Source organism: Photinus pyralis, unplaced genomic scaffold, assembly GCF_008802855.1.
Source record: "Photinus pyralis isolate 1611_PpyrPB1 unplaced genomic scaffold, Ppyr1.3 Ppyr1.4_LG4, whole genome shotgun sequence".
Lineage (NCBI taxonomy): Eukaryota > Metazoa > Arthropoda > Insecta > Coleoptera > Lampyridae > Photinus > Photinus pyralis.
Genome location: NW_022170511.1, coordinates 48568546 through 48585070, shown reverse-complemented (window position 1 = coordinate 48585070; position 16525 = coordinate 48568546). Strand labels below are relative to the sequence as shown.

Below are 16525 nucleotides of genomic sequence, written 5' to 3'. Positions count from 1 at the left end.
AAAGGCCCTTGTCCTTTGCATTTTGATTAGGGCCTTTCCGTACACAATGAAAGATTAATTGCTTAATACTGTCACTATCATTACGACTGACTGTAAGCGAGCTTAGCAGTTTGTGAGTAATTCTATTCACATTACTTGGCACATAGATTTATCGATTTTAGAGCATTGGGAACTCGAATGATTAAGGTTACGTTATTTACCTCGTTATTTACCTTAGCTAACTCATGATCGTGGGGTTAGTGAAAGTATCTCCTCTGTAGGTGGACTAACGGAACGACTTCCCTCCAAAATGTTTGTGAGGAGACGAAGTAGCATTCACTAGTTCAAAGCAATACGTGGAGATGGGAGGATCAAGTATTAAACGGAATACAAATGATTTGAAAAAAATGATGGTCTGGTTTACGCAGCACTATCCTTTTACTGACGTTACAGACATCTTATCTCTTACCATTCGTGTTGTAGGTGCAATAACTGTCACATGACCAAGGAGATTGGACTTCTCGCAGTTGATAGAATTCGAATTGTAGGCGGTGATTGCTAAATTCTACAGGAAAAACAGTTTTGTCACTGCTACGATGAAAAAGGGAATCAAAATAAGTGATGAAACCACCCCCATCAATCAATGCTTTTCAAAGAATAACAATAAACAATATGATGAGGAATTCTTACAATACGAACTGTGACATTTTGACCTACCGTATTGTGCCGTGTGAACAGCCTCAAAATCTCTAACTTCACAACGAAATTTCGAAAAAATATAAATGCAAATTTAGCGCTACCGTGCCAGTTTCGCGGTAAGCTACTGGAGACAGTATGTTATGTGCAAGCACATTGGAAATCCGGAAGGTACCTTAAGGAGATTGGGCGTAGGTTCATCTTTTAAAAATGATGCAAGAATTCCCCGGTTACACATAAAGATGTTCGCCTATTTCCTAGAAAATCAGCCAGCCAGAGAACTGCGGCGCTTGCTACCACCGCGTTGAACAAAGCGATTTTTTATGCGAAATTGGTTTCAGAGATGCTGCAAACATTGTGTGGCAATAATAAGCGCAATAATGCTAACAGAGAATGCAACAATCTTACAAACATTCGGCATCATTTTGTACGCGATTTCATTAGGCAATAGAAATTTGTGCTGCGGCAGACGACTAAGTCGCGGACTTTCCTATACAAAAGATCAAGCGAGAGCGAAGCATCTGTGGTGCAAAAATGGTGGAAGTTGCTGGTTTCCTAAATGAGGAGAGGTTTTACAGCTTAGAATGACTTAATTTTACTAATTAATTTTTCTGAACATACCGAAGTAGGTACGTGAAAGTATAAATAAAACAGAAAAGGTGCTCTACTGTTTCTTTCTGGATATCTAAATTCTGTTCAGGGTTCGTGCTGAGGTAAATAAAAATAAATGTAATTGCTTAGTTTTAAATTGCATTTTACGCCATGAAGCGAATTTAAAATTGAAAGGCATTTACCACAAGCCGAATTCTATTCATAAAATAAGCCTCTTATCTTTCATCCCTGTAAGTCTACCGAACATCTATATTGACGTCATCCCTTATTCCGATCCTAGACACGTACGGAGGTAAAGTGAAAACCCCATGTTTTCCCAAACCCACACTGAGACACCTCGCATCCGTTTTATTCGACATAATTCCAAGAGTGTGTCGCAAAAATTCCCGCTGTAAATATTTACGGTTCTAAAAATTTCGCTTGGATTAGTATTTAAACAATGATTATACTACAGTATTTACTATTTTGTTGTATTTCTTGCCGAGTTTATAGTTATATTTTAAGGCGCTTACAACAACCGAGCGTTCTCCCTTCGAAAATTGCGTCGAGTACGCTTCAGTTATGGATTTGGTTTAATCGATTTACAGCACGAAGCACAACTAAAAGGAAGAGACTTTTTGTATCTGTCAATCACACCACGGTAAAATTTGCTCGTGATCGGAAAATATATGTGTAGAAGGTCTAAATGTCATCTCAGAAAGCACTCACCTGAGAAACATGTTCATTCCAGTAGACTCCATGGCCCTGCTAATTCCTTTCCAAGACGCCACAATGGTATACTTCTGTCTCGCGGTTAGTGGTAGACGTGGATCGGTCGGGGCAGGCGGTGGGGGCTCTTCGGTTTTAAGCCCGGCTCCGCCAGTGCTACTGGCCGCCAATTTTCCCAACTTACACCCCATTTTACACCTTAAAGTAACGTATGCACGCGTGAAATTAATGTTCTAATTGAACACGCCGGTTATACCGCAGCATTTTACAGTGCGCCAGTATCGTACTAACCGAAATTACAAGATCACTACCGACCCGATCTACTTTCATATTTTAGCACACTTAAATTTGTGGACAGTGTACACAAACGTGCATTGTGCCAATCTCAGCCACTAGTTCGAAATTCCGCACCTGAAACAAACCCAAATGTCATACGTAAATAAACGCATTTTTACACTGTTTGAAAATTTCTTATTAACGAACATTATGTGAGAGAGAAATTAAGTGTTAGAAACGTTATTTCCTGTACGTAAATTTAGCCATCTTCATACAAATCATTGTTTATTATATACAAGAAACCAATCGTTTGAAACATAGCCAAATGTTGCAATGATTAGAAACCACACTGACATAACCAAATAAACAGTTCGTGCATGCAATTTCGTTTGCACATGTTGCTAAGGTACATGCATCTGCTGTACGGAATGTAAAAGCTTCCCTAAAGATTGCAAACTTTACTCCATTACAAATTTAATATACCTACACTGAGATTCCCTCGGACGTGAATTCCCCTATGCATCCTCTTAAATGGATCACATCAACGGATCATTAGGGAATTTATGTATCTTGCATTCAACGTTTATTGAGAATATGATATCTAGTGCAATTTGTAAGTGCCAAAACGGCCGTAAAGGAAAAGAAAATGTTTAGTGTGAATGTGAAAGTAGAGTACGCCTACGAGGACGGGATGATGATATTTTACTTATCAACATAATCTCCCGAACGTTGCATTTCTGCCAACGATGTTCCAAGGCATTATTCCTTCGCGACAATAGTTTTCTTCTAACTCTGCAAAATAAGTGGTAACTACATCTTCAACCTCTTCATCAGTGGAAAATCTTTGAGCGCACAAGAATTTGTTTAGGTCTCGGAATAGATATGGAAGTCAGACGGCGTTAAATTGATGAGTCGTACATCAACTGTTGAAGTTTAGAGGTGGCAAGATCGCTGATCAAAGTGTATTATGCTCTTTTTGAAGCGAAAATGAGATACGGAATCCTACTGTGGGGAAATACCAATAAAAATTTAATTAGCGACATTTTCAAAACTCAAAAACGGGCGCTTCGGACAATATTCTCGCTACAGCGAAGGGAAACCTGTAAGCCGTACTTTCAACAGTTCCGCATTCCTACTCTGTATAGTTTGTATATTATTGAATCTTTGTGTTATGTTTTTAAAAATAAGGCATTATTCTCCTTTAATTCCGATTACCGCAAATATAATACAAGATCAAAAAATAATTTTGCAATAACCGCCTCCAAAAGTAAAGTGTATGACACATCACATCTACAAATGGGTCTACGATTTTACAATGCTCTCCCTAGAAATATCAAATCTATATCGGCGTTCGTCCCATTTAAAAATAAAATTCGGAAAATACTTAACACAATGGCACCATATTCACTGGAAGACTTCTTCACAAATATCGCAATTTATTAACTGTACTTTTTATCGAAATTTTTATATACATTTAATATTGTTATGTTGTTGTTTGTTTAATTTATATCATAGTCTATTTAAATTTTATCTTTACATTTAATATTGTTATGTTGTTGTTTGTTTGATCTATATTATAGTCTATTTACATTTTATCTTTATACATTTATATGAAGTTGTAATTGTTCCAATGTTATACCACAAAAGTGGTTCAATAAACGATCTCTCTCTCATATGGGGTCGGGAATTGTCGTGATTGCGAATTATTTGCTTCCTCAATAAACCAGGTCATAATTCTTGAATTTTGTGATTTAATTTTGTTAAAAGGTTGGCATAATATTCACCTAACGCATTCTTCACCTTTACGAAAAAATTACAAAGAATAAATCAGAAAATTACATTCTTGTTTCACAATCTACCAACGAACAAAAGGGTAAACAAATGAAACATATGACCCCTGAAAAAACAACACCCTATAAATTTTCACTACCATTGACACGACCAAATTATCTAACTCTACAGCATAACCTATATTTCCAATTTGAGCGAAATATCTCAAGAACTGCAGGTGATATAAAAACAAATTAAACAATTTTGAAACTTTAACACCCTGTATATCGACAACGAAGCATTTGTGGACCTATATTTATAAGAACTTTTAGTCATAAAATAAGCCAAATAACTAGCCCCTTCCGTACTTTCATCACATTTAGAATCCGACCATAAGGTAGGTGCGCTCATATTATTTGTGTAATTTTGGGTGTTTACTGCTGCAATTATTTTAGAATGAATTTTTTTCAGAAGTATTTATTGCATCTACAGTTGGAACTCATCGTTTCCATATTTAATTAGTTACCATAATAAAGAAGTTTAATATTATATCGTGTAAACTACCCAAAATTGCGAATGAGCCGAATACATTTGACAGTAATTGTCGAATTTTTTATGGGGAAAAAATGGTACTCAATACAATATGTACTTTTTTTCGGTTCATGTAAAAATATGTAGTTGATGATGGTTTTTCAGAGACCAAACGTCGCACATTAGTCCTAAATTTCTAATTTAACCGACTCTATTTCTTATGGTTTCCGATTTCCTAATGCTAATTCTTATCTTAGACACACTGTATAGTGCAGTATATCCGGGTGTAGTGCAGGTTCAATGGGCTCCGTTAACTTAGCACNGTTTATTATATACAAGAAACCAATCGTTTGAAACATAGACAAATGTTGCAATGATTAGAAACCACACTGACATAACCAAATAAACAGTTCGTGCATGCAATTTCGTTTGCACATGTTGCTAAAGGCCGCTTTACATACTGCAATTCTTTGTGCAATACAGTTGCAGCAAGTTTAATTGCAAAAATACTGTACATGCAATAATTATTGCACTTTGGTTTTACACGCGGCAATTTTCTTTTTGCAATAGTTTGTTACCAACATTCGCATTTAAAATTGAACTAAAAGCTTTATTCTATTCAAAATTCATCAGGTGTTGTTATAATTCTGAATGCGTTTTGAGTAAAAATGAATAGACACTTTAATCGAAAAAAGGCAGTCGCAGCTTCAATTTGTGTAGTAATAGTAGTAATAATAACAAAGTCTAGTTTCTACGTTTGGGAATTCTAGAACCTGGCGTTGTCAATACTTTCCCCCAAAATATCACGTGCAAGTGCAATAAAAATCGCGCGCGACCGCTAACCTGCAATTGCAAGTGAATTGCCAAAATGAATCAGCTGTTTCTCAAACGCGCATGCTTCTGGGCAAGTTTTATTGCGTATTGCATGGTCTTGCATGAAGAATTGCAGTATGTAAAGCGGCCTTAAGGTACATGCATCTGCTGTACGGAATGTAAAAGCTTCCCTAAAGATTGCAAACTTTACTCCATTACAAATTTAATATACCTACACTGAGATTCCCTCGGACGTGAATTCCCCTATGCATCCTCTTAAATGGATCACATTAACGGATCATTAGGGAATTTATGTATCTTGCATTCAACGTTTATTGAGAATATGATATCTAGTGCAATTTGTAAGTGCCAAAACGGCCGTAAAGGAAAAGAAAATGTTTAGTGTGAATGTGAAAGTAGAGTACGCCTACGAGGACGGGATGATGATATTTTACTTATCAACATAATCTCCCGAACTTTGCATTTCTGCCAACGATGTTCCAAGGCATTATTCCTTCGCGACAATAGTTTTCTTCTAACTCTGCAAAATAAGTGGTAACTACATCTTCAACCTCTTCATCAGTGGAAAATCTTTGAGCGCACAAGAATTTGTTTAGGTCTCGGAATAGATATGGAAGTCAGACGGCGTTAAATTGATGAGTCGTACATCAACTGTTGAAGTTTAGAGGTGGCAAGATCGCTGATCAAAGTGTATTATGCTCTTTTTGAAGCGAAAATGAGATACGGAATCCTACTGTGGGGAAATACCAATAAAAATTTAATTAGCGACATTTTCAAAACTCAAAAACGGGCGCTTCGGACAATATTCTCGCTACAGCGAAGGGAAACCTGTAAGCCGTACTTTCAACAGTTCCGCATTCCTACTCTGTATAGTTTGTATATTATTGAATCTTTGTGTTATGTTTTTAAAAATAAGGCATTATTCTCCTTTAATTCCGATTACCACAAATATAATACAAGATCAAAAAATAATTTTGCAATAACCGCCTCCAAAAGTAAAGTGTATGACACATCACATCTACAAATGGGTCTACGATTTTACAATGCTCTCCCTAGAAATATCAAATCTATATCGGCATTCGTCCCATTTAAAAATAAAATTCGGAAAATACTTAACACAATGGCACCATATTCACTGGAAGACTTCTTCACAAATATCGCAATTTATTAACTGTACTTTTTATCGAAATTTTTATATACATTTAATATTGTTATGTTGTTGTTTGTTTAATTTATATCATAGTCTATTTAAATTTTATCTTTACATTTAATATTGTTATGTTGTTGTTTGTTTGATCTATATTATAGTCTATTTACATTTTATCTTTATACATTTATATGAAGTTGTAATTGTTCCAATGTTATACCACAAAAGTGGTTCAATAAACGATCTCTCTCTCATATGGGGTCGGGCATTGTCGTGATTGAGAATTATTTGCTTCCTCAATAAACCAGGTCATAATTCTTGAATTTTGTGATTTAATTTTGTTAAAAGGTTGGCATAATATTCACCTAACGCATTCTTCACCTTTACGAAAAAATTACAAAGAATAAATCAGAAAATTACATTCTTGTTTCACAATCTACCAACGAACAAAAGGGTAAACAAATGAAACATATGACCCCTGAAAAAACAACACCCTATAAATTTTCACTACCATTGACACGACCAAATTATCTAACTCTACAGCATAACCTATATTTCCAATTTGAGCGAAATATCTCAAGAACTGCAGGAGATATAAAAACAAATTAAACAATTTTGAAACTTTAACACCCTGTATATCGACAACGAAGCATTTGTGGACCTATATTTATAAGAACTTTTAGTCATAAAATAAGCCAAATAATTAGCCCCTTCCGTACTTTCATCACATTTAGAATCCGACCATAAGGTAGGTGCGCTCATATTATTTGTGTAATTTTGGGTGTTTACTGCTGCAATTATTTTAGAATGAATTTTTTTCAGAAGTATTTATTGCATCTACAGTTGGAACTCATCGTTTCCATATTTAATTAGTTACCATAATAAAGAAGTTTAATATTATATCGTGTAAAATACCCAAAATTGCGAATGAGCCGAATACATTTGACAGTAATTGTCGAATTTTTTATGGGGAAAAAATGGTACTCAATACAATATGTACTTTTTTTCGGTTCATGTAAAAATATGTAGTTGATGATGGTTTTTCAGAGACCAAACGTCGCACATTAGTCCTAAATTTCTAATTTAACCGACTCTATTTCTTATGGTTTCCGATTTCCTAATGCTAATTCTTATCTTAGACACACTGTATAGTGCAGTATATCCGGGTGTAGTGCAGGTTCAATGGGCTCCGTTAACTTAGCACCACCATTTCAAATTGTTGACTAAAGACAGATTGCGCTAGAATATCTATGGCTAGCGCCAGCTAGCGCCACTTTGAGTTCAGCTAGCGCCATTATAGATTTTGCAGAAAAGCCCTTGATTTTCGGGGGGTGCTATGTTAACGCTAGCACCACCATTGCGTCCGATCACTTCCAAAAGCAAGCGCTGTGTTCGTCAGACCTAGCGCCAGCTAGCGCCACAAATTTTAGAGCTAGCGCCACCCCCCAATAGTGCGGGGGGCATTTTTTCCTAGCACCACCATTTTGTTTTTTCGGGTAAAATTTTGACGTTTTGTGTTTTGCTGACCTAGCGCCAGCTAGCGCCACAAATTTTAGAGCTGTCATCACCCTCCAATAGTGTGGGGGGAGGGGGCACCACCATTTTGTCTTTTCGGGTAAAAATTTGATGTTTTCTGTTCTGTAGACCTAGCGCTCAAGTTAACCTAGCGCAATTATAAATTTTGCAAAAAGCCTTTAACTTTTGGGGGTGGTTTATTAGCCTCTAACACCACCATTGTGTTCGATGACTACCAAAAGCAAGCGCTGCGCTGTGTTCTTTAAACGTAGCGCAGAGCTGGCGCCCAATCCCCAACATTGTGGGGGTCCTTTTTTTTATAATACCACCGGTTTGTTTTTTCGTGTACAATTTTGCTATTTTGTGTTTTGCTGACATCTCCCAGATAGAGTCAAAATCTTAAGAGTAGGCGCCACACCCAAGTAGTCTGGGACAGTTTTTTCCTAGCTTTATGACTTGGCACCACTGAAATATTTTGGATTAATTTTCTAGTAAAACGAGTGGTGTGGTAGCTGAATCTGCGGCAAGTATTAAAATAAGGAAATACAGTTCAATTATTATAGAACAGAACCATATTTTTATACATTTCGCAGTAGAGACATTGGGACCTTGAAGCTCGAAAATTTTTGGAATACCTGGGAAAACGCATTACCAATATTACTGGGGAACCCCGAGCTAATTCTCCATGCAATTTCCAAGTTCACCAATGGCCAGAGAAATCACAACTTCCAGAACAATGAGGGTTTGGAAAAGAGGAGACGATGGCCACCTTCACCCTGTAAGGAAAACAGTTCCGCCAGCTCTAGAGGAAATTTTATAGGCCATTTTTGCCGATGTTCTACTACCAACTGCGAGGATAGCTGTGGGTGCAACAAGGCTGATCCTAGCAGAAAATGAAGAGGACGACCATCCTCATGGAGAGGAATTCTTTGTAGATCTTAATTTGACATTATCTTCGCTCACGAAATTTCACTTCATTTTTGTTTTAGGTTAAGTCGAACTATCGAAGCATAAATACCACACATGCCAATAATCCTTGAAGAAAATTTATCTACTATCCACTTGTACGTTAAAAGTGAACAGGTAATGAGGTAGAGGAACAGTTAGACCGAAAACCTGCGATTTTTGAAAATTGCTGACCTTCAAGAGTCCGTAGCTGGAAAATAATGTGTCTTCTGGAAAAAATGTATAAACACAAAGTTGTGGAGAATGTTATGAGCTTTCGATGTTGATAAGAACGTTTTTCCTACGACCCACCATTTTCGAGAGACAGCAATGATCTTCTACTAATCAAATCATAAGGTGCAGGTCACGTATCCGAGTAGCCTGATACGAACCTAATTTCGAGTGATTCAATTCTTGATTGAGAATCCAATTGAAACATTTTAATTAGACAGGTACTGAAGTGGTCGAAAAAGTAGAGGAATTGAACTACAAGGCAAAAATTTGTTTTTCTTGTTCACAAAAGCAAATCAAGTAGATGATAGAAAGAAAACGCGATCACCGCTAGAAAATACATAATACAATGGCACTATTAAACGTTCTATAGCTTTACACAATAAAATATATCGTGTACTGACATTCATTTTATTAAGTAGACTATTGTGTTGGTACTTCAATCGAACGGTTTGTATTTTTCGTGTTTTGCATGAATTATTTTCATTTTGGATTTACCGGAAAGGATATCTTTCATGCGCTTTTGAGTACGAACGGATTTGCAATAAAAAGCTTTTAATAGATTTTTACGCTCACTGATTCAGTGAACGAAAGTAGAGTCCGTTTTGTATCCATTCGGATTAAAATCGTTGACAAAATTAAAACACACAATAATCGCTAGCTTTATGTGCCTTCATACGTGTAGGTCGAATGGAATTGAAAATGGAATTAATAAACTTGAATTTATCGAAACTGTTTTATTTAAAATGGAAATGAGTACCGTTGATTACCTATTTTGAAATGTTTTAATTAATTTGTACGTAGTTAATGTTTTTGACTGCTATTGTTAGTACCCCTATTGCAATGAGGGTGACAGACACTTTTCCATTAACGTACCGATTACAAATCACCATTATATCCTAGTGGAGTGGCAGTTACCGAAATGACTATATACATTGCAAGGTTTTACGTGACACTTAACCATTCTTAATTGTTTTATTTCTAAAAATGCAATGACACGTGTAATTAGGTTTCGCATGCTATTTAGGGAAAATTACCCTAATTCATTAAACAATAAGTACCCTCCTCTTTTAAAGAAATTTCATATTTCACCTCTTTCTTTCAATTACATCAAACAAACATAGTTGGCAACATTATATTAACTAATTATTGAGGGAAATAAGAATTGACAGCTCTTTGAACTTATATTTTAAAGGTTTCCATTTAAGAGCATTCCAGTTATAAGGATTATTAACCATTACATTGGTTTATAATACGATTTGCGAAATCCTCAATTAAACATAAAAGTGAAATGGAATGGCGGTTTTGCGATGAATTCAACTGATTTTAAATTTACTTAACCGATCCGAGGAGGAATATCGTTTGTTTTGATCCTGGTTGTAAAACAGTTCAGTTTTAAGAGGAATTAGTCGACTCAAAGCCCCAGAGAGTTTTACGACAAACGTTTTAATTTGAAGGAAATTAACCGCTACGTTGAAATTAATAATTCAAGGATTTAATGACATTTAATCTGTGAAATTTAATTTAACATTGTAAATAATTAAATGAGGAAACGAAAATAGGTACAGTTTTATGAATAGGCCTCGTTATTTTTGTGTGGTAATATGAAAGCCCTGTAAACTCGTTGTACAGATTGACACTTTGCCTTTGATTACTGGATTTTCTACAAACGAATTTGTGTTTATTGCTTATATATACAGAATGGTCCAGATTACTGAGAAATGGCGCTTTAGTGTTTCAAATAAAACGCAAAAAAACGGATTGCTCTACTTTCATACAATAATTAAATACGACTCTGAGTCAAACCCCAGATCAAGACCTCACGAATTATTCCCCGGTATTTGACTTTGTCATAGTATAGATTTTAGTTGAGACACCTTGTATTTCCGCTGTTACATTTGTCAAGATCTTCTAAATCAGGTTATAAACTCGTTATAAATGGAATGTCGAGTTTGGAAAAGAATTGGCGTCGTGCTGGCTGTAATTTTTGAAAACCACGAGGTTGTATTGATTTTCCAGTCTAAATACAAACTTTCCACCTTTGACTGGCCTATACACTTGAATAAATGCTAATTGGGATTGCGACAAGCAGTCGGTTTCAGATTATTATGATAAACTATCCTACAATTACACGTCGACATTTCCATGGTAATTCACTCCGTATTGCGGTAATGGCACGTGGTAGTTTCCAACTGTAGAAAAGTACAAGCACAAAATACGCCCTAGCGAAAAGTTAACGCCGTATTAAACAATTATTTGGTAAAATAGGTGCCCTCGAAACTCTCGTGCCATATTTAGAATTATTAAGATTCTGTCACAGGTCACAGGGTAGTCGTTTAGCAAATTGCTTGTTCCCGGGAAACTTTTACAATGAAGCTGAAACGTACTTGTTGAGCTGCTCCATTAAATTTTAAATTACTTACGTCCGAAAACGGAAAATTTGCTTTTCACGAAATTACAAGAGATTGAAAATTCGAACTGATTTCGAAAGATATTTGGGATTTGTTTGCTGATTTGTTGTTCGTCTATTTATCTGACGATTTTACAGCTTTTCTTCTTGAATAAGTATAATCCTAACAAATCGATTTAGTCGAATTCCTATACAGCTCAATTCTTTGAAGGATACTTCACTCTTGTTCATTGATTGCTAGGAAAACAGAGCTGCCACAATAATAATCTAAATTTAACCTACATAAAAAATTTACAATTGTGTAAATAAAGGAGGGTATCTAGGTGTATTATGTAGTGTTATCATTTATACGAACTAATACCGTGCATAGTTTGTAGTAGGCTAAAACTAAATTTAGTTATAGCCGTAGCGTGCAATAAAAGTTGGTGCAAACGGCCATTACGAGTCTAATATCCCAGATACGGTTAACCTTCGAGTAAAATCCATTTTTTATATTAATCTTAATATGTAAGTGAACACTTGCCTAAAGAAATTAAGTCAAGGCTACCATTAATTAATTAAAATTAATGTAATTAATATTTCTGTCTGCTTCTATCACATGGAGAGAGCGCATGCGCACTCTCTTGCATCGTTGGGTACACCACGATCAGCTGTTAGGCCTGCGTCCTTCTCTTTCACATGGAACAGTACGGTTGCCGGGATTCTAGTAGCACCTGGTATTTAAAATTCATCTGGTATGGTAATTCAATTAAACATATTAACGGATCTTAAATGGACATTTAAAAATGTTTGAATGAATAGGCTAAGTGTATTTTTTACTGTAAGTAATCAATTTAAAGACATGGGTGGATAAAGTGAAACAAATCATTGTGCATTCCATGACATCTGTCAGTCTTATTAAAAATGGGACGCGGAGCACGATATAAAATGAAGTTCAGAACAGAATACAATATTATTCCCATGGAAACGAAGGGAGAACCTAAGCTTGCTATTTTGGAGGTGTAATTTAGACCTACAGAATTGGCAGAAGTTCTATAATGATTTATATCTTCTGCTATAAAATAAAGTTTTGTATTGTACGTTAAAGTTAATTCACTCGATGGTTAAAATATCCCTTTATCGTCTTGTAGGTATAATAAATGACTATTATCTGTTTCCTGAAAAGTTGTTGCTGTTGACTTATCCCCTTTTGCCTGTTATGTTCCTACTTAAATGCTCTGATCAACGACCATAAATTGAATCGATACCTAAAAGTGCTTCAAATGCAACCTAAATGCTCTTCAAGGATTTTTTCTTTGACACGTAAACACAAGATTTTGTACGAAGCTTTCGTATAGTATGAAACAATTCTGACATACCTACTCACATGAAATATTATTGACTCAAACGTAATTTATGATGCATGATGCAGACCACAAACTTTATTCACGTTCATCATTAAACTATGATTAAGTACATATGATTTGGATGGTCACTGTTCTTTTAAAAAGATCTCTTGCCAATATTTCTATACCAAGTCGTTAGTGCATTATGCAAGACGCAAAGGAAATAAAAATGAGAAACTTTTTGATCGAAAAATGTATCCGACAAATTAACTAAACAGTTTCTGAACTAATTAAAACTTCTACCAGCGAATGATTAATGAGTTCGTTAGTCGTAGATGAAATCACTTGAAAAGCACGAATCAAATTTAAGGTGTGGACAGTAAATTTAGTGAAAATCCGTCACATAAAATGAAGTTTATAACAAATTCCTTTAAATTTCATTTCAGCTCTAAATTATTAGACAAGAAATTTAATTACATGCCACATCAAAAGTACTAATTTTAATGGACGTTGGCGTTGTTGGGGAGGCAAAGGACAACGGTCAGCATCTAAAGCTTTTTCAGATTGAATTAATAGAATGAAATAGATCCTTATTCTGTATCAAAGGAAGGAGTTTTGGACCGGACAAGGTCAATTTACGTTCAAATAATTTCAAAATTTGAATATACGTCATTTCTCAGTGGACTAGATTTAATTAGAAAATTATTTACCAAAAGATACCCTCCACATCAAATAAATTGCGTTAACTGTAAAATGGCAAAGTTCGTTTCTGTTATACATAAAGTTTCCCGAGTTTTATATATCTCTATTATAGTAGGTACGCACTCTTGGAAATGTGGAGTTCCGCTGCCCAGTGTATGCATGTTTTGAAGTTTTTCTGATATTCGAGTAGACCGAGAGATGGTGACACTTTTTCTGGTGTGATTTGTTACAAGTATGGCGACCATTCAAAAGTTTAAGTACTTCTCAAAACGAAAATGTTGCGAACTCCCTGGGAGTGAGGCCGTTATTTCGTGACGATTGTGTAAACATGTCGGAAAATTTAATGATTTTCGACAATTTGCACATTAGAAAACAAAAAGCACTGTGCTTCATGCAGATCTCTCTTAATCTCCTTTCCTTGGAACAAGCATGGTATAATAGGTACAAGAAATCTTCTACGGGAATAACACAAATTTTATACTTTTTAGCGCATTTCCACAAAAATAAAAATAAAATGCGCTATTGTGGCCACTTTGTCCGTCCGTCCGTCCGTCCGTCCGTCCGTCCGCTAACTTTGCGACGCTACTAGTTTTTTATCTTAAGAGCTATTGTTCTACTTTTTTCGCTATTTGGTTCGTTATGGTGTCGAGTCTTGTACCAAGGAAGGAATTTTTTCTGTACCGCTTACAAAAAAAGTTATTGTAAAAAAAACAAAAAACCGTTTTTTACATGTTCCATAATTTTACACTTTTGCCGTTTATTAACGATCCTAGAGATCGTTTATAATTTTGCATTGCTATCTGTCGCCTGCCGGTTGGTCTCTCCGTCTGTTCCTTTGTCTGTCTGTCCATCTATCTGTCCGTGTGAACGATAACTTTGTTTAGAAATGTTCGATCGCTTTTACATCTCCGTTAGTTATGAACTGAATTGCATGAAATTCAATATGGGCATAGATTTAGCCATATAATACGCAATGCCAAAAGTTGGATCGAATCGATTCAAAATTCACAGTGCCCTTTTCGCATCTCGACCATTTATAAACCGAATTGCAAACTTTTTTACTTATAAAAGTATTTGAATGAAATTTGATACATAGGCACTTGGATAAAGGAAAATCAAACGCCAATTTCAAAATTTGGTTTTGCGCATGCGCAGTGCCAACTTTTTTATTTATGGAAGAATTTAAACGAAATTTGATACATAGGCACTTGGGATAAAGGAAAATCAAACGCCAATTTCAAAATTTGGTTTTGCGCATGCGCAGTGCCAACTTTTTTATTTATGGAAGAATTTAAATGAAATGTGATACATAGGCACTTGGAATAAAGGAAAATCTAGCGCCAGTTTCAAAATTTTATTTTGCGCATGCGCCGTGCCAACTTTTTTTACCTATGGAACTATTTAAGTGAAATTTGATACTTAGGCGCTTGGAACAAAGGAAAATCTTAGTTTATTAGTTAGTTATAGTAAATTAGTTTTAAAATTTGGGTTTGCGCATGCGCAGTTCCAACTTTCTTATATAGAAAAGCATTGAAATGAAATTCTTCTCATAAACTGAAATTGAAGTAGCACGTCAACAATGGATTGCCCATGTGCAACGCTATCTTTCATATTTGTGGCCGGATTTTTACGATTTTAACAGAAGTTGCATCTTACAAATGGGAAATGAATGCAAGTGGAAATGCGCTTTATGTAAATCGTTTACGATTACTTTTTAACTTGTTTTACCATTTTATTACTTATACAGAGTAGGGAATGCAATCCCGCGGCAAAACCTCAATCCCGGTATTTGCGGGATCCTTAGATGTTAATCCCGCGGGATCCCGGTATTTGCGGGATCCCGCAAAATTTTAAATAAATTGGCAAATAAGCAATTTTGTGCAGTTAACTTCTGTATTAAAATAAATCGCAAATTATCACAATATTCAACAAAAAAGTACCTTCAGCCTAACTTAGAACTCAAAAAAACCTCACCTGTAAAGCAAAAAAAGGTGAAGTTCTAAAGTGCCTCAAAAATCATAGTACATTTTTAACGAAAAAAACCAATTATTTTAAAACTAATTTCTCCGTTATGCGTTTCATTAACAAAGCAAACAGAGTCGTTCCCTTGGTCGACAAATTCCTCAGTCCCGCAAATTCCACGGGATCCCGCCCCATTTATGTGCGGGATTAATCCCGCAAAAATGCTGCGGGATCCCGGTATTTCGGGATCCCGCGATCCCGGTATTGCATTCCCTAGCTGTAACTTTTGAACTAGTGGCCCAATCTTGGAACTGTTTGAAATTATGAATTCTACTGGCCACGTTCTATAAGAAAAATTTTTTCCGGGTCGATCTGAGACAATTTTTTTTCGGGGCAAAAAAAAGGCAGTGTGTAACCTTCCTTTTTTCCAAAAATCGACTGCACCAAAATTTCTCGGGAAAACACTTTTTCTTATTAATTTTGGTGCGTAGAATCCAAAACAATTCGTACTTTTTCGATCAGACTTCTCAATCAAAGGTTATAGACTAGAAACCAATTTCGAAAAAAAATTCAAAGGGCTGTAACTTTTGAACTAGTAGCCCAATCTGGGAACTGTTTGAAATTATGGATTCTACAGGCCACATTCTATAAGAAAAAATTTTTTCCGGGTCGATCTGAGACAATTTTTTTTCGGGGCAAAAAAAAGGCAGTGTATAACCTTCCTTTTTTACCAAAAATCGACTGCACCAAAATTTCTCGGGAAAACACTTTTTCTTATTAATTTTGGTGCGTAGAATCCAAAACAATTCGTACTTTTTCGATCAGACTTCTCAATCAAAAGTTATAGACTAGAAACCAATTTCGAAAGAAAATTCAAAGGGC

General features: G+C 35.6%; 1 protein-coding gene across 4 annotated transcripts in view; it reads right to left on the bottom strand.

The window, feature by feature from the left end:
• Positions 1-16525, bottom strand: part of LOC116168155 — a 93448-nt gene that overhangs the window by 39719 nt on the left and 37204 nt on the right. For all 4 annotated transcript variants that reach the window (XR_004144718.1, XR_004144717.1, XM_031483825.1 and 1 more), the window contains exon 2: positions 1996-2406. Coding sequence is in view for 2 of the 4 variants with exons in the window: in XM_031483825.1 (XP_031339685.1) it covers positions 1996-2186 (191 nt within the window). In the remaining 2 variants the exon portion in view is untranslated. The remainder of the gene's footprint in view (positions 1-1995; positions 2407-16525) is intronic.